This window comes from Boleophthalmus pectinirostris, unplaced genomic scaffold, assembly GCF_026225935.1.
Source record: "Boleophthalmus pectinirostris isolate CB_2022bp ecotype Guang Dong unplaced genomic scaffold, ASM2622593v1 HiC_scaffold_1, whole genome shotgun sequence".
In the NCBI taxonomy this organism is placed as follows: domain Eukaryota; kingdom Metazoa; phylum Chordata; class Actinopteri; order Gobiiformes; family Gobiidae; genus Boleophthalmus; species Boleophthalmus pectinirostris.
Window position 1 is genome coordinate 33,185,459 of NW_026570970.1, and position 26,974 is coordinate 33,212,432.

Genomic DNA, 26,974 nt, shown 5'->3' on the forward strand with positions numbered 1-26,974 from the left:
TTTAACATGTTTCTCAATATAGCATTTTCACGCTTTCGTTTTTACGCGTCCGCTCCGCTCTCACGTTCAGCCCGAAATGACAACTCGCAGTCGCTTCTTGCTTTTATATAGGCCTCTAAAAATAACTCACGGCTCGGTTTCGCCCACTTCGGAGACTGACACCGCCTCCCGACCAATCCGACGCGCGCTTTCCCCGCAGCCCCGCCCCTCCTTTTGCTTTACGCACCGCCTTAATTGGCACTCGCTGACATCATCAACCCTATTTACCGTATTTGGCCACGCGTGGAAGTGATTGACAAGCGGCCCCGCCCCCGGCCCCGCCCCTTCTCGCGCCGGTCGCCTGTTTTGCAGCGAGGTACGGCGCGTCGCTTCTTGCTGCTGATGCGGTGGAGAGGCGAAAACGCGAGCGGCAGACCTCTCTCCAGCCTCGGTAAAATACGGAAATAGTAGAACGAAGGACAGGAGGCGTGGTGGAGCGTAGCGGCAAAACAACAACGAAACCAACTCACTCTTGCGCGCACGCTTGGCACCGTTTTTTGCAATTTTTCCAAACTAAAAGGAACAATTTTTGGAGCTTTGAGAAGAGGAGTTTTATTTACATTTTTGGGGATTGCGCCTGGGTTAACTTTACGCGTCAAAATGGATGTACTAGCGAATTACAGTATTTTCCAAGAACTACAACTGGTGCATGATACTGGGTACTTCTCCGCGATGCCATCCCTGGAGGAGAACTGGCAGCAGGTGAGACATCATGCGCTTTTTTTTTTTTTTTTTTTTTTTTAACAAATCAACAAATCTTTTACTGAAAACTAATTCCTGGTGATGCAAAACGCGCTTTTTGGTTGCGCGCTAGCTAGTGTTGGAAAGTGTTTACGCGTGGTCGGGCGCAGAAGCACGCGGGCTGTATTGTTGCATATATTATTTTTTTTTTCCGCTTTCCTCTGCGATCACATGGAACACGGTGCGGTTCGCTGACAGCCATAGCAGAGGAGAGAGGGAGAAACAGGGAGGAGGGAGGAGGGAGGCAGGATGCACGCTTTTTTACGGGATAAGAAGCATGCAGGGCCGCGCTGAATACTGAAATACGCAGGCATGGTTTGGCCCTTGTTTGTTTAGACCTGGTTTAGTTCTTGTTTACACCTCGTTTGGGCCGAGTTTATACCTGATTTATTACGAGTTTAGACCTGGTTTAGTCCTTGTTAAGACCTGGTATAATCCTGCCTTCAGACCTGGTTTAGTCCATACGTAGATCTTGTTTAGTCCTTATTAAAACCTGGTTTAGTTCTGGTTTAGACCTGGGTCTATTACGAGTTTAGACCTGGTTTAGTCCTCGTTAAGACCTGGTATAATCCTGCCTTCAGACCTGGTTTAGTCCATACGTAGATCTTGTTTAGTCCTTGTTAAGACCTGGTTTAGTCCATGTGTAGATCTTGTTTAGTCCTTATTAAAACCTGGTTTAGTTCTGGTTTAGACCTGGGTCTATTACGAGTTTAGACCTGGTTTAGTCCTCGTTAAGACCTGATATAATCCTGCCTTCAGACCTGGTTTAGTCCATGCGTAGATCTTGTTTAGTCCTTGTTAAGACCTGGTTTAGTTCTGGTTTAGACCTGGTATAATCCTGGATCAGACCTGGTTTGGTCCATATGTAGACCCTGTTTAGTCCTTGTTAAAGCCTGGTTTATTATGAGTTTAGACCTGGTTTAGTTCTGGTTTAGACCTGGTATAATCTTGGATCAAACCAGGTTTAATCCATGCTTAGATCTTGTTTAGTCCTCGCTAAATCCTGGTTTATTACAAGTTTAGACCTGGTTTAGTTCTGGTTTAGACCTGGGTCTATTATGAGTTTCGACCTGGTATAATCCTGGATCAGACCTGGTTTATTTCATGCATAGATCTTGATAATTCCTTCTTAAAACCTGGTTTATTACGAGTTTAGACCTGGTTAGTCCTGGCGAGTCCATGCGTAGATATTGTTTAGTCCTTGTTAAAACCTGGTTTAGTTCTGGTTTAGACCTGGTATAATCCTGGATCAGACCTGGTTTGGTCCATATGTAGACCTTGTTTAGTCCTTGTTAAAGCCTGGTTTATTACGAGTTTAGACCTGGTTTAGTTCTGGTTTAGACCTGGGTCTATTATGAGTTTAGACCTGGTATAATCCTGGATCAGACCTGGTTTAGTCCATGCGTAGATCTTGTTTAGTCCATGTTAAATCCTGGTTTAGTCCATGCTTAGATCTTGTTTAGTTCTTGTTAAATCCTGGTTTAGTCCCTGCGTAGATTTTGTTTAGTCCTTGTTAAGACCTGGTTTATTACGAGTTTAGACCTGGTTTAGTTCTGGTTTAGACCTGGGTCTATTACGAGTTTAGACCTGGTTAAGTTCTGGTTTAGACCTGGTTTAGTTCTGGTTTAGACCTGGTATAACCCAGGATCATACCTGGTTTAGTCCATGTGTAGATCTTGCCGAGTCCTGGGTTGGATCAGGTACCTGAGTTTAGTCTGGGTTTAAATCTATGTATACTTAATATAAACCTGGTTTATCCCTGGTTTAATGTAGACCTCATCCAGTCTTAGTTTAGACCTGGTTTAGTTCTGGTTTAGACCTATGTAGAGGCTAGTCTGTTGCGGAAGAAATAAATTGTTACTTCTGTTATTTCTTATTAGCCTATTCTATTTTTAGACCTTGTTTAGTCATCATGAATTGGTTTAGATTTAGTTAAGACTTTATGTAGTCCAGGTTTAGTCCTTGTGTAGACATTGTTTAGTCCTGGTTTAGACCTGGTATAGTCCTTGTGTAGACATGAATTAGTCCTTGTTTAATCCTGGTTTAGTCCTGGTTTAGACCTGATTTAGTCCTTGTGTATACCTGGTTTAGTCCAGGTTTAATCCTTGTGTATACATGAATTAGTCCTGGATTAGTCCTGGTTTAGACCTGGTTTAGACCTGGTTTAGTCCTTGTGTAGACATGGTTTAGTCCTGGTTTAGTTCTTGTTTAATCCTGGTTTAGACCTGGTTTAATCCTTGTGTAGACATGATTTAGTCCTGGTTTAGTCCTGGTTTAGACCTGGTTTAGTCCTTGTGTAGACATGAATTAGTCCTGGATTAGTCCTGGTTTAGACCTGGTTTAGTCCTTGTGTAGACATGGTTTAGTCCTGGTTTAGTTCTTGTTTAGTCCTGGTTTAGACCTGGTTTAGTCCTTGTGTAGACATGGTTTAGTCCTGGTTTAGTTCTTGTTTAGTCCTGGTTTAGACCTGGTTTAGTCCTTGTGTAGACATGGTTTAGTCCTGGTTTAGTTCTTGTTTAGTCCTGGTTTAGACCTGGTTTAGTCCTTGTGTAGACATGGTTTCATCCTGGTTTAGTTCATGGTTTAATACACTCGTGTATGTTAGATCTGTCACAGTAACACACTTTGAACCACAATTTATCTTTACAGATAAATACTGTGATAAACGATAATATTCAAAGTACTTTATGCCACGGACCCAAGGCAGGATAAACCCAGTAAACCATTTTCAAATAAACAGAAGAATTAAATGGTCTGAGCTGCAACAAGTAAATAGCAGAGTGACACAATAATTAGCCACAGTTATTTTTTCATCCCTCTACAGCTCAAACCTTATTGTATTACAACAAAAATACACCAAATCTCCCACTTTTACTAAGAAAATGTACACACGGTAAATATTAAAGCCCAGAATATATAGTTTCAGCTTTCATATAATGAACGATGAATCCATAGCAATCATGACAGGCCTAGTGGCTCTAGTGTTTTAGTCCTATCTTAGACTTGCTTTTGCAGTCCTGGGTTAAGTCCTGGTTTAGTCCTGCTTCAGTCCTGGTTCAGTCCTGGTTTAGCCCTCGTTTACCCTGGGTTAGTCCTAGTTTAGTTTTGGTTTAGTTCTGGTTTAGTCCTGGCCTGTTTATTCCCAGTTTAATCCTGGTTTATTCCTAATTTATGCCTGTTTAGTCTTGGTTCAGTCCTGTTTTAGTCCTACTTTATTCCTGGTTTAGTCCTGATTTAGTCTTGGTTTATTCTGGTTTAGTCCTAGTTTAGTCCTGGTTCAGTCCTCATTTAGTCCTGGTTTAGTCCTGTTTCAGTCCTGCTTTAGTCCTACTTTATTCCTGGTTTAGTCCTGATTTAGTCTTGGTTTAATCCTGGTTTAGCCCTGGTTCAGTCCTGGTTCAGTCCTGGATCAGTACTAGTTTAGTCTTGATTTATTCCTGGGTTAGTCTTGATTTAGGTCTGGTTTAGTCCTGGTTTAGGTCTGTTTTAGTCCTGATTCAGTCCTCTTCTCTACTGTACACACATTTGATGGACTTGCATTTACTCCCATTATTTGCCTCGCGCATTTTCTGGTTTCGGATTTAGTTAAGAATAAAAACATGTTTAGCTTTTCAATCACGGAACACGCCACCAGCGATGGATAGTAATTATAACGAAATGATTTGTGTGACGAGGCGCGTGGGCACGTTTGGATTAAATTAGGCATTTTAATTATGAGCTTCACAATAGTTGCTCGTTTGATTCGTCTCGTGATTAAAGGTAATGACTTTTAAATGAGGATTAAATGAGAATCGCTCTGTGTTTGCTACATGACGGCGCATCCCCGAGACATTTGCGCATTTGATGAGAAATGAAATGCATCGAACGCAGTGGTTTAATACTAGTTTTGACCTGATTAAGTCCTGGTTCAGGCCGTGACTGTGTAGTCCTGGTTTAGTTCTGGTTAAGTCTTGGTTAGGCCCAATTTAATCACGGTTTTGTCCTGGTCTAAGGGCAATTTATGCTATTTTCTATATTATAATGTTGTTTCCTCATCACAAACAGACCTGTAGTTGTGTTTTGTTGCATTCACGATGATTTTTTTTATTAATGCACAAACCTTGCATTTTTAGGCTGATGTCTGTTTTACTGTACAGGAAGTGCTCCACTGTGTTTTTAAACTTCATACACCTTCACTAGAATCATTTGGAACATTTCAGCACAGGAAATGCCAATCTCTACTGAACTAAAATGCAAAAAGTAGCTGCTAACTACCACTACATGACATCACAAGGTGGAACAGAACATTTTGAACTTTGGAGATGTAGACAGACTAATAATAAAGGGTTACTCCAACATGTATGAATGAAACAACACAACTCCAGGTCTGTTTTGATTCTAACGTGGCTTAAGATCACAAGAGTCAATTTTGTGTTACCTTTAAGGCCTGGTTTAGTCCTGATACAGATTGGGCAGTAATTATTTAGTCTTGAAAATAGTCCTGGCTAATAGGATTGGATTTTACCTGGGTATATGGTATTACAGTATTAACAAAATGTTTTAGTAAAATTTTGGTAACCTATGAAGCTGCACTGCCATACGATCTATGAGTATGACCTGCAGATTTATAATGCATGAACCATCTCTAACATGATACACGCACAGAACAGACTCACCATCAGCAGCACATCCTCTGTCCTGCAAAGAACACTCATATTCCACTGAGTCGTGTCCTTTAGTCCGACAGAAGCTGAACCGCATCAGCGCACAAGGAAAGAGCTGTATTTATCAGCGCTTTATAGTTTATGCAAATGAGCCATGTGCTTTTAAATTTCGTTTCTGTAAAACATAAACAAATGTGCGCCTGAAGCCAAAATGCTGCCAAATTGCAGAAGTACTAGTATTCTTTTTTTTGGACCAACTCTCTTGCAGCCGGACTTGCCGTCTTGTCTCGGTCTCCCTTATGAGCGTCACGTGACAGCAGAATGAAATGAATCAAACGCCATCTCCCCACGCAGTTAAAAGAAAAATTATAGATACTATTAGTTTTAAATCATGATAGTATTAAACTGAAAATACAACCACACCTTCATTTGTGCTGAGCAAACACATTTATTCAATAAATTATATTGTATTATGTCCTTATGCGCTGCAGATTTTTTTAATGATGGTAATGAAACTGATACTGTTGCTACTTTTTGATACCGCAGGATACTGTAATACCTTATTACCACCCAACCCTACTGGTTAAGTCTTGGTTAGACCTGGTTCAATCATGGTTTGGTCCTGGTTCAGTCATAGTTAGTCCTGGTTAGCTCCTGGTTTTGTTTTTTTTATTTATTTTATTTTATTTACTTATTTATTTGAGACAGGGACAGCGCACAATTTTTACATGGACCTTAACATACATACATGTACCAGGTTGTAGCACCAGGGCTAAATTCCACCTGTTGTTTATGGGCAGGTTCATTGATTGATTGTATTTAACTGAACTTGGCTATCAACTGTTCTTCCTGGAGACCTGTGTAGCTTGTTTTGGGTTATGTAATTATGTTTATGTCCTGATCTAGCTGATAAAGTCTTGGTTTAGACCTGGTTCAAGTCCAGATTTAGTTCCTTTTGTAGTCCTTTTGGTGTTAAATCGCACTGATTAAAAGTCTGTCTGGTTTATGTTCAGAAAATGAATGCAATTTTATCTGTTTTTCATAAAAAACCAAAAACTCAAAATCATGAATGATTGACTGAATTTGAGAAAAAATGTGATGTTTCTGCAATATTCCTCTGTCTAGTGATGGGACTTTCAGCTCTTTTATGGGATCCAAATCTTTGTAATCTTTTCCTTTCAATGATCTAAATAAACTTGTTGCGCTACCATTTTTAATAATAATAATAATAATAAAAAATAATAATATTACGATACCGCATACGTTTTTTTGTTCGTGTAAAACTGTTTCGTATTGTCTACTCTGCTTCTGTGCTGATTCTTGTGTTGGTGCAGCGTAATTCAGTGCAAAAATGCACAGAATAAGAAGAAAATGATATGGCTAATTAAAAACGAGATCCAGTTCCAATTATTCACGTTAAGGAACCGTTCTCGAGACCCGGCTCTTTCTCGATCGTCACATCACCAGCTCCGCCCCGCACGGACCCAGCTGGACACAGTCATGAGTGCAGACGAGCTCAGACAGACGAGGGCCGGGTGTGAGACTGCTGATGAATGCACCGCTAACGTGAAGTGACCGCTGTTTAAATAATAGATTCACATGTGCCGCTGTGTTTGGGAATCGTCGACTTCAATTATGGACTCCTCAAAGACAAGTGTGTTTGAGAAAGCTTTGCACGGCACACTTCTGATTCGAACTACAGCCGATTATCTACATGTTTAACACACCAACCCTGCGTATTTAGGCTCACGTTTGTTTTACTGTACAAGAAGTGCTCTAGAAGTGCTCACACTTTCACTAGAATCATTTTGATGATTTTTTCTACTCAACTAGAGATTCTGCTCTACTGAATGCATGTTGTGAAAAACTCATTACATCCATAGTTTATTTCTGGTTTAATCCTGGTCTGTTCCTAATTTAGTCCTGGTTTGATCCCAATATAGGAAATAATCTATAATAATCGTGACTAGTGGATAATAAAAAAAAGCATCATACTTTGCTAATCCCATGATCTGGACTAGACTGTAACACATGCAAAAACACATTTGATTTGATTTTTTAAGACAGTGGCATTATGAAATCAAAACTCTTTACATTTTTAATTAATTCATTATTAATTAATCATTGCATTTATATAGTGCCTTTCAAGATACCCAAAGTCCTTTACACTTTATTATTCATTCATTCAACACTCAGTGGTGGTAAGCAACTACTGTAGCCACAGCTGCCCTGGGGCAGACTGACTGAAGCAAGGCTGCCAATCTGCACCATCAGCCCCTCCGACCATCACTCACGCACACTTCACTTTCATACTAGGTGATGTGGGTGAAGTGTCTTGCCTAAGGACACAACAGTGTGGCACCTGGTATTCCCAGTGGTCTCCCATCAAAGATCTGACGGGATCAGGCTTTGACCAACTGGTGCAGGCCACAAAACACATTTTGATTAATGCACTTTATTCAAGAAGCTTTCAGTCACCATATTTAACCCTTGTTAGCCTGATTCATCAGCAGGTTTCACTTCGTGGAAACCGTCTGACTTCACAGCACTAGGATTCGTTCTCTCGACAGTAGGCGAGTACTTATGTAAGACGTAATTAATGCACCGCTAACGGGGCTAACTGTTATATTAAGCTTTTTCTAAATCCTGTAGGAAGAAGGACAATAACGTCTTTCCCCTTGATAAAATTCAGCAAACATTCTCTTTGTTCCAACTTTAAATCGTTGATTTTAGGAATTGCCAACACAGAATATATGGCTCTTCGGTGATTGGCTGGTGCCTGAACTCGCACTTTCGGGGTTTTTGCGAACGGTCTAGTCGCTGGAGAGAAATGAAACTGACTGGAGGCACTAGGTGGCGCCAGCCTGGTTAAACCTTTACTGGAGTGATAATGTATTTATTTAAAAAGTATACAACAGATAAAATCATTTGGCTAATCAAAAAATGAATCACCGACTAGTCACCTGTTAAAATAATTGTTTGTTGCAGTCATTATCGCAGTCGGAGATATCAATTAATGTATGAAGATTATTTACTGGTCATAGAAAGTCTCATAATGTTTGAACTTTTATTTATACAGTGCTTTCTGTGGTTACTTGAGAGAAAAATAAGAGTTACACAACACATTTGGATCAGTTTTGTCTTATTTTATTTTCGTTTGAAGGACATAAACACTGTTTTCAGTCTTTGCACTGGTGTCTGTTGATATCAGATATTAGCAGAAACTTAAAGCTATAGTATCAGTATCAGTTTTGGAACTAAAAAAGTAGGATTGGTGCATCCCTAGTTGCAGCCTCATTCCTCATACCGCATTATTTTGTTAAGTTATCATTTGAAGGGTAAATAAACTAGCTCGAAACTGTAATAATATAATACAGTAGTGATGCAGCAAACTCGTATATTCTTACAGTATTGTTTTTACAGAGGTTTTGTATTGATGATGGGAGAACCATTATCAAGTGATCTAAATGCCAAAGTATTTTTCGGAGCCCTGACTAATGCATAATAATGTGCAGACAGACAGCAGACAGGTCTCACATTTCAAACTCATTTCCATCTGATTTTCATTGTTTAGTATCAACATGAGTCACCAGAACAGTTGACTGTACAATCTCTCACTCTCCTGCTGGGAAGTAAATACATTAAGTACTACCTCTGAAACACGCTGGGTGACCTCTCCACAGATCTGACCTGTGGACCGTGGCGGGGTGGCACCACCTGCTTGAAAGGTTTGAGAATCACTGACCTATCCATGGTGTTCAGACAGATGAAAAATGAGCACTGATGTCATGGCAATTCAAAACAGAATATAGTATCTATAGAAGGGTTAAATGTCTTACAACTCCCACTTCATATGAGTTAAAGTGTGATGTGCACCATGTAGACCATTGTTTCCCAAAGATTTTTTGGGTCGCCTTGTCACAATCTGCATGTAGGTCTGCAGTATACAGTTGTATACATGGATCTGTGACTTTATCGAGATTCTAGATAAGCATTTTGTCAGAATATCCTGTCCTCAGTAGGACCAGTGTTTCTACACTTATGACTTTCACTACTACATATATGTGTGAACTGGGATTTTCTGTGTTCACAAAAATGAAGACAAAGTACAGAAACAGACTGAATGCTGCTCCTGATCTGCTGCTGCGTCTCCTCCTCCTGCACCCGGACTGGAGCGAGCTACAGAAACACAGACAGGCCCACCTATCTCATTAGAAATGTTGAAATGTTAAAACATGTTTTGTATAATTTCTTTTTGCATTTATTTTATTGACAATTTTGCTGGTTGAGTTGAATGTTGAAAAGAAAAAGAAATGGGCTACATTTAAGGTCCAAATAGGCGACTTATGGATCCTTTTATTGTTGCTTCAATGACTTTTTTCATTGTTTAAAACTTGAGTCATACTAATTGTTCAGAGACACGATCACTGGTGGTCAAATCCACCTGTATTTTCTGATTTATGAACAATGTCTATTGACTTGGGCTGCGAAGATTTGTGACTTTTAAAATATGGGTCCCCAGAAAAAATGTTTGGCAAACACTGATGTAGACTACTGATATGGGTTAAGTCCAACAATATTTTATATCTTTACCATGTTAAGACCTTTGAGTATGTTTACATTTCTTTAACCTTTGGTTTAGTATAAACAGTCACAACAGTCTGAGGTCGGAACTCAGCGTTCAAATGGGAAATAACCCACTTCCCTGTTGCCTGAGCACAACACAAGTGTTCTGTGTAGTTCCAAACTGTACTGTACATTAGACCATTCATGTTTTGTTAAACCTCAATAGCCATTTACAGGCAAGTTTTAGCACAATCCCAGAAACCCTGTCCAGGCTCACCCCAGTGATCTGTGTGTCACTCTGAAGTGAGTTCTACATATTAACAATCTGAACGGCTCACACTGATAACGATCGGAAAACATGAGCGTCATGATGACTGAATCTGATTGGTCGAAGCATCACAACAGCAGAACAAGACGAAAACTCAAACTTGAGTGTAATCCATCTGAGAGAAAAGACAGACGTCTTCTCTGTCCACAAATGCACAAAGCTCTTACCTCCTGCATGTTTTTCACAATCAGAATAGTCGTACTGATGCTAAAATAGGCCGAGTACATGTGTTTGTTTTGGTTCGGGCGCACTCCAACATGGATTTTCATGAGTTTGTGAACTCACAAATATCGTGATAATCCATCTTGCTGCGCAGGGTTAAGAAATCCCAGAATATTGTCAGTATAATGTTTCCTCAGTATCTCTTATATACCAGTGCCTCCACCACAGCACAAACTCCATGACTTTAGTTCCACTGGAGCAGCCCCTTGTATCACTATAGTAGCAGTATTTTGTCTTGTCCCTCTGGTCTTACATGAATGAATAGTTTTGCCGTGCGCTCCGAGGCAGACTGAGACTTTGACAGGATAATGAATCAAGAACGCACTGCAGTTTTTCACATTTCACACTCCGCTGCCTCTGCATAGAACAGGGACCCAGTGTGTATGTTGGAGAGAGGACACGAGACTGGGGAATTCTTCTATCTTTACATTTTCAAACATCTCATCTCCATCTGACCCTCCCCTCTGCTCCATCAAACCATCTTCTCTGCTCCTCTGACTCTCTGATCCGTTCCGTCTGACCCTCTCCTCTAGCAGGACAGTTGTACGAGCTGAAGTATCCTTGGATTTCAGAGTGATGAAAAAATGCCGTTGCGGTTGCCGTAGCGATTAACAGCTTCAAATAAAATAGCATATCACCTGAATGGTTAAAAGTCCTCAAAATGTCACCTGGAAAACAATGGAAAAAGATCAAACCACAGCCCTTCATTACTTTAATCATACTCAGGCAAAAAGCTGTTTATTTTCCATTTTCCATCGTCAAGCGTTTCAAAATATTGTTTAACTTAACATTTTTTTCTCAAGTGAGTAAACATTGTCACTCCAGCATATTGTTAAAGGAGCTCAGATGTACAGAAAGCAGATGGCCTCACGAAGAAAGGCTCTTAACTTCATTCTTCACAGTCCATTTCCTCTGTTATGTAACACAGCTGTTTCCTCGGCGTGAAAGACAGGAGCGATCCAACAAAAGGAAATCACATTCAAGCTGCCCGACGGCTGATTAAGCTAATGTAACGCGCGTCTTTATTAGGGTCGTCAAAAGTAGGCTATAGAAAATCAGACCGATCAATACTGAAGCGAGAAGCAAAACCAAAGCAGGTATCGATACTAAAAAAGTCACATTCGTACGACAGAAATAGACCTTTCCTGAATCGAAATCAAGTTTGAAATTTTTGTTTTGTGACTAATCAACGGTTGCGATTTTGTTTTTTTGTTTTTTTTATTAGTTACCTCTTATATTTTATAGCTGTGGTCACTCTTTTTTTTTTTTTTTCAAATACTTGGTTGCTTTCTGTAAATTGGGAAACTCTGGAACCCCAAATCAGTTTAAGATCAGTTTATTCCTAATCTAAATTTGGGTTCATCCTGCTTTATAGTCCCAGTTTAGTCCTCATTTAGTCCTCGTTTAGTACTGGTTTAGACCTGGTTTAGTCCTCATTTAGTCCTGGTTTAGTTCTCATTTAGTCCTGGTTTAGTTCTCATTTAGTCCTGGTTTAGTTCTCATTTAGTCCTGGTTTAGTCCTCATTTAGTCCTGGGTCAGTCCTCATTTAGTCCTGGTTTAGTACTCATTTAGTCCTGGTTTAGTCCTCATTTAGTCCTGGTTTAGTTCTCATTTAGTCCTGGTTTAGTCCTCATTTAGTCCTGGTTTAGTCCTCATTTAATCCTGATTTAGTCCTCATTTAGTCCTCGTTTAGTACTGGTTTAGTCCTGGTTTAGTCCTCATTTAGTCCTGGTTTAGTTCTCATTTAGTCCTGGTTTAGTCCTGGTTTAGTCCTCATTTAGTCCTGGTTTAGTCCTCATTTAATCCTGATTTAGTCCTGGTTTTGTCCTCATTTAATCCTGATTTAGTCCTCATTTAGTCCTGGTTTAGTCCTCATTTAGTCCTGGGTCAGTCCTCATTTAGTCCTGGGTCAGTCCTCATTTAGTCCCGGTTTAGTCCTCAATTAGTCCTGATTTAATCCTGATTTAGTCCTCATTTAGTCCTGGTTTAGTCCTCATTTAGACCTGGTTTATTCTTTGTTTAGTTCCAGTTTTTCAACAACAGTGTTTCAGAATTATACCAAACAAAGACTACATCAGAAAAACAAAAAACAAAAAAACAGATGTATATGTATTCCTTAGTATCAAGTTTGGAATTTTAGTATTGTGACTGAACAGGGGTTGCAATTTTGTTTTGTTTTCTTTTTAGTTGCTTCATTTGTGGCCTATTTTTTGTTGGCGTGTCACTCATTTTTGGCTTTTTTCAAATACTTGTTGCCCACTGAAAATCTGGCAACCTTGAATCCTCAAATCAGTTTAAAACCAGTTTAGTCCTAATGTAAACTTGAGTTCATCCTGTTCTATAGTCCGGGTTTAGTCCTAGTTTAGTCTTTGTTTAGGCCCAGTTTTGAAGCGATGTTTCAGAACCAAACCTTGACCAAAACTACATCAGAAAAAAACTGATAAATATATTACTTAGTATCAAGTTTGGAATTTTAGTATTGTGACTAGACAGAAGTTGCAATTTGTTTTATTTTTAGTTGGTTCATTTTTGGCTTTTTTAAAATACTTATTGCTCTCAGAAAAACTGGCAACCCTGGAACTCCAAACCAGTTTAAAACCAGTGAAAATCTAATGTAAATTTGAGTTCATCCTGCTCTATTGTCCCAGTTTAGTCTTGGTTTAGTTCTCATTTAGTCCTGGTTTAGTTTTTGTTTAGTTCCCATTTTGAAGTGATGTTCCAGAACCAAACTTCGACCAAGACTACATCAGACAAAAAACAAATAAATATGTTTTACTTAGTATCGAGTTTGGAATTTTATTATTGTGACCAGTTAAGTCCTAAATCAAACCTGGGACCGGTGGTTGGTAATAAAATTGTGAAAGGAGTGTGTAATGAAGGAAATTGTTCTGCACTCAGTCTATTCATGACTAACATGTGAGTCAGTAGAGTCACGTTTTCTTCGAGGTTTGGTCATTTTTAAGCAGCTTTTCTGTATTTTACCTAAACAAATGGTGATTTATGCTTCTCTTTACGAGGGCTGGGTATCATTAAGAAGTTGCTGATACGATACATAGGCTACAATACGATACATATCTTAACATTTTAATCATCAAAACTGAAAATGTCAAATGTGTTAAACAAGTTTCCTTTCTCTAAAAAAGCAATAAACCTGTAGCCCTGTAACACAGTAATTTAGCAAAATATACCAAAAAATACTCTTGGCGATATATAGATACAGCAGCCCACGATATCGATACTGTATCATCACATTAAATGATACGATATATCGATATTAGGGAGGAGCATTCGATTAAATGTTCTTAATCGATCATTGGGAGAAGTAATGATTGATTATCGATTAATCATGAACGTTTTCATATTAAAATGATCATTATTATTACTATCTGCACTACTAATCTGCATAAATAAATTCAACTTTACGACATATAAACCGTAACGACTCTAGAGCCACATCAGCCCGTTTGACATTATAATGTGTTTAATGCAGGACTAAACTAAGACTAAACTAAGACTAAAACCAGGACTAAAACCAGGACTAAACAATATGACACCTAACAGTAGGTGGACATAATTTAAGGCAGCAGTGATCTCATATAGAAATCATTTCTCTATCAGTAATATTTTTTAAATGCTTAAGTAAAGACTGGACTTTATATTTTCTTTTAGCAGACAAAACAAAACATCTTATGTTAAGATTTCCTCGTCTTTGCTTCTCTACAGTAAACAGTTTCTTATTCATGGAGACTTGGGCTCAACAGACAATTTGAAGACAACAAACAAGAATTTTCAGGATGTGTTGTTACATTCATGTCGTTTTAAAAAGCATGACAATATCAAGTAATCCAAAGTATTCAGATTACATTGCTCACTTTAAGTAATTTAATGGATTATGTTACAAACTACATTTTGGGGTATGTAATGTGTAATCTGTAGGGGAATACATTTTAAAAGTCACCTTCCCAACACTGCAGGTATCAAATTGGTCAAAAGTAGGGACAATTTGGGACATTTCTTGTATAAAACTGGAACAAATCAGTGCTTTTGGACAAATCTGCAGGGACAGGAGGGGACACAGGGCTCAAACTAGGTCTGTCAGGGGGTAAATAGGATCCTCATTTAGTCCAGGATTAGTCTTTTTTTAGTCTCAATTCTGACCTCGACTCAAGCCTACATCAGACTGAACAAAGAAAAAAAGCAGATCAAAACTCCTGAAAATGGCCAATCCACTCTGAGTTGATTAGGCTAATGCAGCGCTGCCTTATAAAACGCCTGTCCATTGTTTAGCACTGTGTTAGCGTTAGCATATGTCGATAGCGTCTGCCTGATCAAACCACACTTATTCCACTAAGAGCCCCGCGCCGTCTGGCTTTTCAATCAATGACCAGGAAATATATGAGCCTTTCTGCACTTCTTAATCAAAATAACCGCCCACTGCTTGGTTTTAGCCCGTATAAACGTTTAAAACACGCGGCGCCATTAGATTATGTCATACCATTAGCTTAATGCGGTTTTAGCAATAGCGTTAGCATGTTAGCGGTGTGGTTCGGGGATTACAGGCGTTTAATCCGGAGCTGTCAAATTTAAATAATATTATGGGTGTTTTGAATTGATTTCGTACAGTTGATGGATAGACAGATTAACGGCTCGCGTGGGAAACGTAACGGGCTTCCCCCTCCCCAGACACCTCCTCCATCACGAATACAAAAGCACAATGTATTTTAGAGCAAACTATTCATCCACGTGGTAAATTACTTTTACATAGTATCTTAAACATGCAAAGTAAAACCCATTTGATTTAGTGTGCAACTTTTAGTCCAGATGCCCTGCCTTGAAATGGTATATCGTGAACCAGGCTTCCCTCTCCCCAGACGCCTCCTCCATTACCAATAAAGTAGGTTACTATGCAGTGATTTCGAGTTAGATGACGTATTGATCCACATGGTAAATTACTTGGACACAATATCTTAACTTGTACTCCAGATGCCCTGCCTTGTGTTGTTATATGTATAACCAAGCTTCCCCCTCCCCAGACACCTCCTCCATCACCAGTAAAAGGGGTTACTAGGCAATGATTTTGATTCAGACAAACTATTGATCCACATGGTAAATGACTTTTACTCAGTATCTTAAACATGCAAAGTAAAGCCCATTTGACTTAGTGTGCAACTTTTAGTCCAGATGCCCTACCTTGTATTGTTAAATCGGGAACCAAGCCTCCCTCTCCCCAGACGCCTCCTCCATCACCAATAAAGTAGGTTACTATGCAATGATTTTGAGATAGATGAAGTATTGATCCACATGGTAAATTAAGTGGACACAGTATATTAACTTTTACTCCAGATGCCCTGCCTTGTGCTGTTATATCGGTAACCAAGCTTCCCCCTCCCCAGACACCTCCATCACCATTAAAAGGGGTTACTAGGCAATGATTTTGAGTTAGACAAACTATTCCACATGGTAAATTATGTGGATACAGTATCTTAGACATGTACTGTAAAACCCATTTGATTTAGTGTGCAACTTTTATTCCAGATGCCCTACCGTGTGCTGTTGTATGGGTAACCAAGCTTCCCCCTCCCCAGACACCTCCTCTATCACCATTACAATAGCACAATGTATTTTAGAGGTAAACTACTGACTCACATGGTATATGACTTTTACGCAATATCTTAAACATGCAAAGTAAAACTTATTTGATTTAGTGTGCAACTTTTACTCCAGATGCTCTACCTTTTGCTGTTGTATTGGTAAGCAGGTTTCCCTCTCCCCAGACACTTCCTCCATCACTAATAAAGTAGGTTACTATGGAATGATTTTGAGATAGTATTGATTCACATGGTAAATTATGTGGACACAGTATCTTAACTTTTACTCCAGATGCCCTACCTTTTATTGTTCTATGTGTAACCAAGCCTCCCACTCCCCAGACACTTCCTCCATCACCAATACAATAGCACATTGTATTTTAGAGGCAATTGATCCACATGGTAAATGACTTTTACACAGTATCAAAAATAAAACCCCTTTGACTTAGTGTGCAACTTTTAGTCCAGATGCCCTACCTTGTATTGTTATGTATGTGTACCCAAGCTTCCCTCTCCCCAGACACCTCCTCCATCACCAACAAAGTAGGTTACTAGACAATGATTTCTAGTTAGACAAACTATTGATCCACATGGTAAATTACTTGGACACAATATCTTAACTTTTACTCCAGATGCCCTGCCTTGTGTTGTGTTATATGGGTAACCAAGCTTCCCCCTCCCCAGACACCTCCTCCATCACCAGTAAAAGGGGTTACTAGGCAATGATTTTGATTCAGACAAACTATTGATCCACATGGTAAATGACTTTTACTCAGTATCTTAAACATGCAAAGTAAAGCCCATTTGACTTAGTGTGCAACTTTTAGTCCAGATGCCCTACCTTGCATTGTTAAATCGGGAACCAAGCTTCCCTCTCCCCAGACGCCTCCTCCATCACCAATAAAGTAGGTTACTATGCAATGATTTTGAGATAGATGAAGTATTGATCCACATGGTAAATTAAGTGGACACAGTATCTTAACTTTTACTCCAGATACCCTGCCTTGTGTTGTTATATCGGTAACCAAGCTTCCCCCTCCCCAGACACCTCCATCACCATTAAAAGGGGTTACTAGGCAATGATTTTGAGTTAGACAAACCATTGATCCACATGGTAAATTACGTGGATACAGTATCTTAGACATGTACTGTAAAACCCATTTGATTTAGTGTGCAACTTTTACTCCAGATGCCCTACCGTGTGCTGTTGTATCAGTAACCAAGCTTCCCCCTCCCCAGACACCTCCTCCATCACCAATACTATATCAGTTAATGTTTTTATAATAACACTTGCACAGATTTAGAGTTAGACAAAATTGATTACTTGGCCACGTAGATAAAAAATGCATTAAGCCTATAAAAACTTTGATTTGGTTTTAATCCAGATGTATCCAAATGTAATTGGTCCATTCATTTTGGAAAAAAAATATGTAGATATTTTTTTTAGCTGAGCTGTCAGCCTTTTTTTTTTTTTTTTTTCATTTGTTGTTAGTATAGTATAGTACTAAAAACATAGAAAATCATATGTCCTTACTGTGAGCAGGCTTGCATCTCCACAAACCTGACTCTTATTTGATCTGGAGGAGGGCCTCTTCCTGCTTGTTTCCATGGAAATGCAGGTTTTTTTTATTTCTTTATTTTTTTGATTCATCAGCAGGTTTCACTTCGTGGAAACCGTCTGACCTCGCCGCATTAGGATTCGTTCGCTTGATGGTAGGCTGGTACTTTTTTTTATTTAACCAATCGCTGCTATTTGGTCATGACATATGTAATGCACCGCTAACGGGGCTAACTGGTATATTAAGCTTTTCCAAATCCCGTAGGAAGAAGGGTAATAACATCTTTCTCCTTGATAAAAAACATTCTCTTTGTTCCAGCTTTAAGTCCTCGATCTCGGGAATCATTACCAACACAGAATTTATGGCTTTTTGCTGATTGGTCGGTGCGCGGTCTACAGCTTCCGGGGTTTTTGCAAAATGTCTATTGCAGGGGTGTCCAAACTTTTTTCATCAAGGGCCACGTGTCTAAAGACAAACGAAGCAGAGGGCCGATTGAGGGCCATAGACTGATGATGAATACAGTGAATAATTGGAATATGTGCATGTTTAAACACATTAGAATGAGCCGTCAGTCTTTATTCATGTTGCGATCCTTAAAACCACGCACTAAATATTAAATATTAGCTTTATCAAGGTAGATTTTCAAGAATTGTGCAGTAAAAAGTTCAGTTGAATCAAAGTAATTTGGGCCAATTCACCTGGAAGGCTGAGGGCAAAAAAAATTTGTCTGAGGGCCGCATTTGGCCCACGGGGCATAGTTTGGACATGCCTGGTCTAGTGTATCCGATTCCTGACCGAGTCCCTGGAGAGAAATGAAATTGAGTTGAGGCACTAGGTTGCGCCAGCCTGGATAGTTTTTTTTAAATCTTAACCTTTCCTAGTTTGACACAAAATCTATCTCAATGGAGAATGTTCCAAAGTATTCAACTTTATATTTTTATGGAACCTGTAATCTCCAGAAAGTTACACGGTGTTACTTTAATGATATGTTTGCAGTCACACTTATTTGTAACACATCAAACTGACTAAACTGGGACTAAACCAGGACTAGAACAGGACTAAACCAAGTCTTCCATCAGGACTGAACAGGACTCAAACCAGGACCAAACCAGGACAAGTGAACGCACCCTTGTCACGTAGTTCAAATATCTCGGCTGGTATAAAAGTAGGTCAGATCTTATACACTCTGTTCATATATAACAGTGTCCTAGTGACCGAGTCCGTGAGCTGGTCCCTGATCTGAACCTCTGACAGTGAAGTGACGTGAGGAGGAAATGGAGTGAGAACATCGAAGAGAGTCTAACGCTAACTCAGAACCCACTGCCCCGAGCTCTGCACCGCCGCACACTCCACCACACTACAACTTCAGTCTACAAACTCACTCTTCACAGTACTCTAGTTTTAGTGCCGGGATGTAAAGGTGCACTATGTAACTTTCCGGTTGGGGGTCTGTCATCTGCCTGGAATGTTCCACAGTATGACTTTAAACAGCTCTACCTTACATTTATTCAATTACATTTGGTTTTATAGCTCAATAATACCTAGGAAAACAGGTATGCTGACTGTGAGCAGGATTGCCTCTCCACGGATCTGACCTGTAGCTTGATCTAGTTTGGTCTCCATGAACATAGAAAGGTTTAATATCATATTGTGAGGTATTTAAGACAAACGAATAAAATAGAAAAGCATGTGACGGACAAAAACAACAAAAAACTAATTCTAAACCTTGTCAGTCGGGTCATGCAAAGCTCTTATAGGCATTGAAGGATGGGTCAAATGCAGAGGACGGCTTTCTAAAACAGTACAGTAAAGTGCATTGTGTAACTTTTCTGCTGAAATGTCCTCCACTTGTTTCCATGGAGATGTTAGTGCTTGCTTTACTAGACAGCTTGAGTATCCGCCCTCTTATCTGAAAGTTGGCGTGATTCCAGCTCCTAGAGACGGAAGCTGTTGTTGTGTCCTTGGGCAAGACACTTAACCCACCTCGCCCTCGTGACTGTGTGCGAATTAGAGTTCGGATCAGGACGAATCTTTCCGTGATCGAATCCGACCCGAGCCCCGTAAGCATTAAGATATTTGTGTCCGAACCCGACGCGATTACAATCACACTATTATCACAGAATGACACATGTAGGATATTGTTTGTGTTCCTCTAACGGACACAGAGACGCAAAATGCAAACTCAGGATATAACGAAAATAATGAGAAGACTATGACTCACCTCTCATAAAGTGGTAAATTTAAAGTGCAGCTTCTCATCCACATTATCCACAGAAATTGTCCTTTGCGAATAATGACATCCACAAAACAGCGCTATTAATCCAGTTTGACGCTCTCCATCTCACTAAAAATGACTAAATCCATTGAATTCTTCATCCTCTGTGTCACTTCTGAGCAACTCCGTGACCTCCTGAAGTAAACTACTGCGTAACAATATATACCATATTTTTCTGACTACAAGTGGCTCCGGAGTACAAGTCTCACCAGCTAAAAAATGCATAATGACGTCGCACCGGACTATAAGTTGCATTTTTGGGGGGAAATTTATTTTATTAAATCAGAGACCAGGAATCAGTATTTTATGTTGAAAGACAAGTTCTAGTAATAACAATAGAAAAGAAAACAACAGACTGTTAACGTCACATATGAACAGTTCTTCAGATAAACTATAACATAAACAACAGGACAGAACAAGTTTAACAAACTCTCCATCTCACTCCAAACTAGGGATGGGCATGATTAGTCAATTAATCGATAATTGATCATTAAGAATTTCATCGATTACGTTAATTTTAATTGACAAACCGAATGCAGGTTGCTGTGCGTAGCTTGACCAAACAGGGGTCTGTACATGTGTCTCTCTGCACTCAGAAGGAGCAAGCAAACACAAACAGTAGGTCAGCCTGCAGCGTACCGAAGCACAAATGTGTATTTAACGATGATTTGTACAAGAAATTCCACGCTTTCCGTTGCGTTCGGGACAAGTGGGAGTCCATGTGCACAGTGTACAAAGCAGCACATATGTTTCGGTGTCCAGTGGGAAAAAGCTTTGCCAGGTGAGAGTCGCTCAATGTCAATGACGAGTCCCCACCTCCCACTCCCCATACAGTGTCCTGGTTTTGACAAACACAAATCTGGTCACACTAACCTGTATTCCACTGAATCATGTCTTTTAATCCAACAGAAGTTGAACCGCATCAGCGACACAAGAGCTGTAGTTTTATCTTCGCTTAGTTTATGCAAATTAGCGATGCGGTTTTAAGTTTTGTTTCTGTGAGAGTTGTGCAAAACTGAATTAAACACATTATAATGTCAAACGGATTGATGTGGCTCTAGAGTCGTTATGGTTTATGTGTCGTAAAGTTGAATTTATTTCTGCAGATTAGTAGTGCAGATAGTAATAATAATGATGATCATTTTAATATAAAAACATTCATGATTAATCAATAATCGATTGTTAATTCTTCCGACGATCGATTAAGAAAATTTCATCGAATGCTCATCCCTACTCCAAATCACTAAATCCATTCAATTCTTCATCCTCGGTGTCACTTCTGAGTCACTCCGCAACCTCCAGAAGTAAACACAGCGCCGCTTCCTCTTCTGTGTCGCTGTCGTCAGACTCAACATCAGTTCCATTTAGAATTATTCTGGTCTTTCTGAATCCTGACAGGATGGTTTCGGGGTCACTGAAGTCCAGGCTTTGTCCATCCATCCAGTGACTTCTAGAAAAGTTGAATGGAGCACCTCCCAGTTGCTGTGAAGCTGGGTTCTCCATCCCCACTTATCTCCAGTCCCTCATAAGTGTCTCACTCACTCCAAACTTTCTTTCTGCTGCTCGATTACCATTTTCAACTGCATATTTCACGGCTCTTTCTGCAGGAGACATGTGCAGTAGAGTGAAATGACAGTGGTACAGGAGGAACAGGAGCAGCAGATACTCACACACAAGACTAGAGCCTCTCGTCGCTGTCAGTGTGAACATTTTAATATATAAATCACAGGAAACACCCAAACCATGAAAAAAAAGTGACTCATAATCTGAAATATACAGTAATCAAATCTCCATGGAGACAAGTGCGTGGCAGATGCTGTTTAGTTGTTGTTAGTTGAGATCTCTGGTCATTTGTAGAGCGCCCCCTGTAGTGGATTAAAGGTATAAAGTGTGTGTGATTGTAAACACGGGAGACGTAGAGAAGGAGACTATTACTTTCTCCGCACTGCATTTGTCTGTGAGGAGATTTCATTTTCTTATAAATGGAACCAATTTGGAAATCCAAACACCATCCACACAAACACATCTCTCTCTCTCGATCTCTCCTTCTCTTTTATCTCTCTCTATCTCGCTCCCATCCTCTTCTCTTCTCTCCTCTCTCCTCCTGTTTCTTCTTTTTCTCTCTCTCTCTTTCTTCCTCCCTTTCCTCCCTCACCCTCTCTCTATTCTTCCCTTTCCTCGTCCTCTCTTTCCTCTCGTTCATCTAAATACACATTGATTCATTTCAGTTTTATCGTTCTGGCAAACAAACAGCAGTATTATCTTTGTTATTATAAATCTCCCTTTCTCCCTCTCTCTTTCTCTGTCTCTCTCCCTTTCACACTCCACACACTCCTCTCTCTTTCTCTCGCCTCTCCCCCTCTCCTCTTTTCTCCTCTTTTTTTATCTCTCTCTCTCTGTCTCTATCCCACCCTCTCTCCTTTTCTCTCCTCTCTTTCCTCTTGTTCCTCTAATCACATCATTGATTCATTTCTGTTTTATCGGTCGGACAAACAGCCGTGTTGTCTTTGTTATTAAAAATCCCTGCTCTCTTTCTCTCTCTCTTTTCTCTCTGTTCCTCCTCTGTCCCTCTCTCTGTTTCCCTCTCTCCCCTTCTCCTCTCTTTCTCTCTCTCTTATCTTCCTCTCTCTCCCTCTCTCTCACTCTCTCCCTTCTCTGTCTCTTCTGTCTGCTCTCTTTCTCTCTTTCACTCCCTCTCCTCTATTTCTGCTCTCTCTCCCCTCTCTGCCCAGCCCCGCTCTCTCAATCTCTCTTTATTCCTCTCTGCTTTCTCTCCATCCCCCTCTCTTTCCCTGTTCTCTTTGCTCTCCCTCTCTCTCCTTCTCTCTACTCTCTCTCCTCTCCCTCTCTCCCCTCTTCTCTCTCCGCTCTGTCTCCCCTCTCCTCTTTCTCTGCTCTGTCTCCTCTCCCACTCTCTATTCTCCCTCTTTCTCCTCTTCTCCTCTCTCTCCTTTCTCTCTCTGCTCTCTACTCTCCCTCTTCTCCCCTCTCTCTCTATTTTATCCTCCACTCTCTCTCTCTCTCTTCTCTCTCTTTCTCTTTCTCTCCTCTCTCTCACTCTGTCTCCCTTTCTCTCCCTCTTCTCTCCTCTCCCTCTCTGCTCTCCCCCTCTCCTCTCCCTCTCCTCTCTCTCTCTGCTCTCTCCCCTCTCTCTCTCTCTCTCTCCTCTCTCTCTGGACTCTCCTCTCTACTCTCCCTCTCTCTCCTCTTCCTCACTCTGCTCTCTCTCCTCTCTCTTTCTCCTCTTCCACTCTTTACTCTTCCTCTCTCTCCTCTCCCTTCTCTCTCTCTCTCTGCTCTCCCTCTCCCTCTCCTCTCTGTCTCCTCTCTCACTCTCCCTCTCTCTCCTCTTCCTCACTCTGCTCTCTCTCCTCTCTCTTTCTTTACTCTCCCTGACCTCTTCTCTCTCTGCTCTCTCCCTCTTCTCTCTCTCTCTCCTCCCCCTCTCTCTCCTCTCTCTCTTGTCTCTTCTTCTCTCTCTCTCTCCTCTCCTCTCTCTCCTCTCCCTCTCCCGTCTCTCTCTCTCCGCCCCCCTCCCTCGTGTCTCCTTCTCTCTCGTAGGCAGTGAAGTGTCTATAATTTAAAAGGAGAACAAGTCTTTGCGATGGAGGATCAGATAGAGCAGAGCAAATGAAGTGTGGAGCGGTGAATCCAGACACTTACACTCTCCAGACTCCAGTCCTCGAGAGAAGAGCGCCACTGTAAAAAAAAGAATTATAGCCCTGCTTTTATTTTACTTTCACATAACTGTCTTATTTAAGTTGAATTTACCGGCTTTATTTTGGGGTGATCTATGACATGTCCATATTGGCTGAGCTGAAAAGTGCTTTTGGATAGCGCGGTCTAGTCGAAAATGCTCATACAGATACAAATCGATACTAAAACTAATATCGAAACTGAGCAGAAATTGAGTTTGAAATGCTTTTCTTCGTGGACATGTTATTGCTTTGTCTGGAATGTTTCACAGTGTGGCATTAAACCTTTCTAGACACAATCCCCATTTTCTTTTCACAGTGCGATATTTATTACGAACTTGGTGCCAACAGGATTGAAGAAATGCAGCTTTTTTTTCTTTTAAAAGGCCTTGACAAGACTTTGGTGCTATATTACTGTCAAATTCCAAAATTGCCCCATTTACATGAGTTTTAATTCCGATTAACAATGATTTAATTTGGAATACTAATAAAATCCGCTTTAAAAAGATCATCTAAACACTTAATTCCTAATGATTATTCGCAATTAAACTTATTCGGAATTAAACTTTAATCCGAATTAAGTGGGTGGTTTATTCTGGTTTTAAAGTGGAATTAATTTATTCCAACATCATGTAAATGTTTATTCCGCTTAAAAATCATTCCGGTCGTTCGGAGCATGTGTGTTGGATCACCCTTCTGACTCGATGACGCACTGCAATATGGTGAAAAAAGTTTGTATCGTGTTTGTGTCCCCGTACTTCTGTTTCCCGGTGCCTATGTAATTGCGAAAGGTGCCGAGGTTCCCCGTTAACACCTCAAGCCGTCCTCATCCCAACTTATCATCATGAACTCATAAAACAGCAGCATGTGGTCTAGAACTTTACACAACTCACCGCACATCAGCCCGGAGCAGAAGCCCTGAGTCCGCGCTAAAGACAGAGGCACTCACCACAGCGCGCAGCCCCTCCTCGGTCTTTTGCTGTTCTCCGAGTGGGTTGGTCAGACAGGTCCATAGTTTCCGTCCTCCGCGTGCTGGGTCCAGACGGGGGCGAGCAAGACCACTGGATCCGTGCGGCGAAAGTGAGGGCTGCTCCAGGGCTGCGGCCGGTTCCGAGGTGGTGCAGAACATCAGGACAGAAGCGTGAATCCCGTTTGGTTGGTTATATCTTGTCCTGAGCGTCCATCCTCCGTGATCTTGGTTCTTCCCTGGGGAAAGCACTTCTCAGGCCGATGCACCTAATCCCACTCTCCAGTCCAGTTTATCTGAGTCCCACCTGAACCGGAGCTGCTCCCACTGGTTCAGGGGTCTGGGTTTGTGTCCCAGTTTGTTTGGGCGGGGGAACAGCAGTCCGCATCCCCACGTATAACAACAAACTGAGATGACAAAAAAGTGTTTTCTTCCAGTCAACGTAAATATGTTCGTGTCCCTGTCCAATCAGAACCCTTCCCGACCCCCAGACATTGGGTGGAATTAAATAAAGCAGATTTATCGTGTTTTCCATTTATACCTTAATTTGGAATTATTATTTCCATGTGAACTCGGAGAATAATTTAATTCAGAATTAAATTTGGAATAATTCAAATCGGAATTAAAAAACCTCAGGTAAACATGGCCAATGTTAAGATAGAAAAGTTGTTTATATCAGCTATTTCTTCATACTATCTGCATTCAATTGGAGCAAAGGATCATGGTCTGTGTAGTTCCCTATGTGCTCCTGCTGCAACAAAAGAAAAGCTTATAATTCGAAATATATTTTGACAGTCCATGATATAATTTTTTTTTTTTTTTTTCGGTGTCTCCATAGCGACCGATGCCAGCCCGCAGGTCCGGCTCAGGCGTGTTTACTCGCAGATTGGAGCGTTTGTCTCTCTCAGCGTGTCCAGCTCAGTGCCTCTTATGACCAGGACTCATATTGATTTTGAGTTTTTATTAAAAAGAGGAGTGGGTTTGTCTGGAAGAGTGGACCCAGAACAGACTGTCCCCCGTCGCCATGGAAACAAGACCAAAACAAATATGCAAACAGAGCGCAGACGCCAGTAACTTTTTATTCTGTCCTTTAAAGACATTGTACCTGATTTTAAAAGGCCTATGACAGATTGAACTCATTTGACTGAAACACTGTTAAGTTCATTATATTTAAGATTTTACTAAAGAGAGTATGATAAAAAAAAATCCCATTTTAACAATTTTTTAGGTTGAAATTTTTAGTTTTACTGTTCTCTCTGTGATCCCTGCCTCAAGTGGAGGAGTTCAAGTATCTCAGGGTCTTGTTCACGACTGAGGGGAGGATGGAGCGTGAGATTGACAGGCGGATCAGTGCAGTGTCTGCAGTGATGCGGTCGCTGTATCAGACCGTTGTGGTGAAGAGGAAGCTCGAAGTCGAAAGGCAAAGCTCTAAATTTACAGGTCAGTCTACGTTCCTCCCCTCACCTATGGTCATGAACTTTGGGTAATGACCGAAAGGACAAAATCGCGGATTCAAGCGGCTGAAATGAGTTTCCTCTGCAGGGTGACTGGGCGCTCCCTTAGAGATAGTGTGAGGAGCTCAGTCACACGGGAGGAGCTCGGAGTAGAGCTGCTGTTCCTCCACGTTGAGAGGAGCAGCTGAGGCTTGGGCATCTGTTCTGGATGCCTCTTGGGCGCCTCCCTCAGAAGGTGTTCCAGGGGGGCCTCCTCCCATCGGGAAGACCCAGGACACAGTGGAGGGACTTTGTCTCTCGACTGGCCTGGGAACACCTGGAGGACGTGTCTGGGGTGAAGGAAGTCTGGGAGTCCCTGCTTAGACCGCTGCCCCCGCTAAGATAAGATAAGCTAAAGAAAATGGATGTTTAAAAATGATGGCATCACACGATAGATTCCATAACTGTTACCTAGCAACCATGAAGTAAACAGGGCCAAAACTCCTCTAATAATAGACACAGAAATTATAATTATGATGTGACAAATAAAAATATAAGAAAACACCTTTATTTTGTTAAAATCGTGTTTAAAGTATCCAAAAAAAGTATTACTTGTAAATTGTATCAAACTCAAATTGTGTCATGAATATTGAAGCCTCCAAAATAGAACATTTTCAACATATTTTTCAACTTTTCTTCACAAATTGCTTCTTGATTTGTGTAAAAAGACTTATTTTGACCTCTAGAGATGATTATAGAATTCTAAATGAAAAAAAAACAAAACAAAACAGGTACAGGCCCTTTAAAATAGTTGTAATGTCGTCTCCATGGCAACAAGCAGGTGCCAGGCTCTCCACCCGAAAAGTGACCCAGTGCAGCTTTAAACAGTGAAATGGCGGCTTCAGTGGATACTTTTT

The 26,974-nt window shown here is 40.6% G+C and overlaps 1 protein-coding gene across 1 annotated transcript in view; it reads left to right on the top strand.

The window, feature by feature from the left end:
- Positions 1-391: 391 nt before the first annotated feature.
- klf7b (Kruppel-like factor 7b) overlaps positions 392-26,974 on the top strand; it is an 88,067-nt gene continuing 61,484 nt past the window's right edge. Inside the window, exon 1 of the mRNA XM_020931054.2 lies at positions 392-741. Coding sequence (XP_020786713.1) covers positions 640-741 — 102 coding nt within the window. The 5' untranslated portion in view covers positions 392-639. The remainder of the gene's footprint in view (positions 742-26,974) is intronic.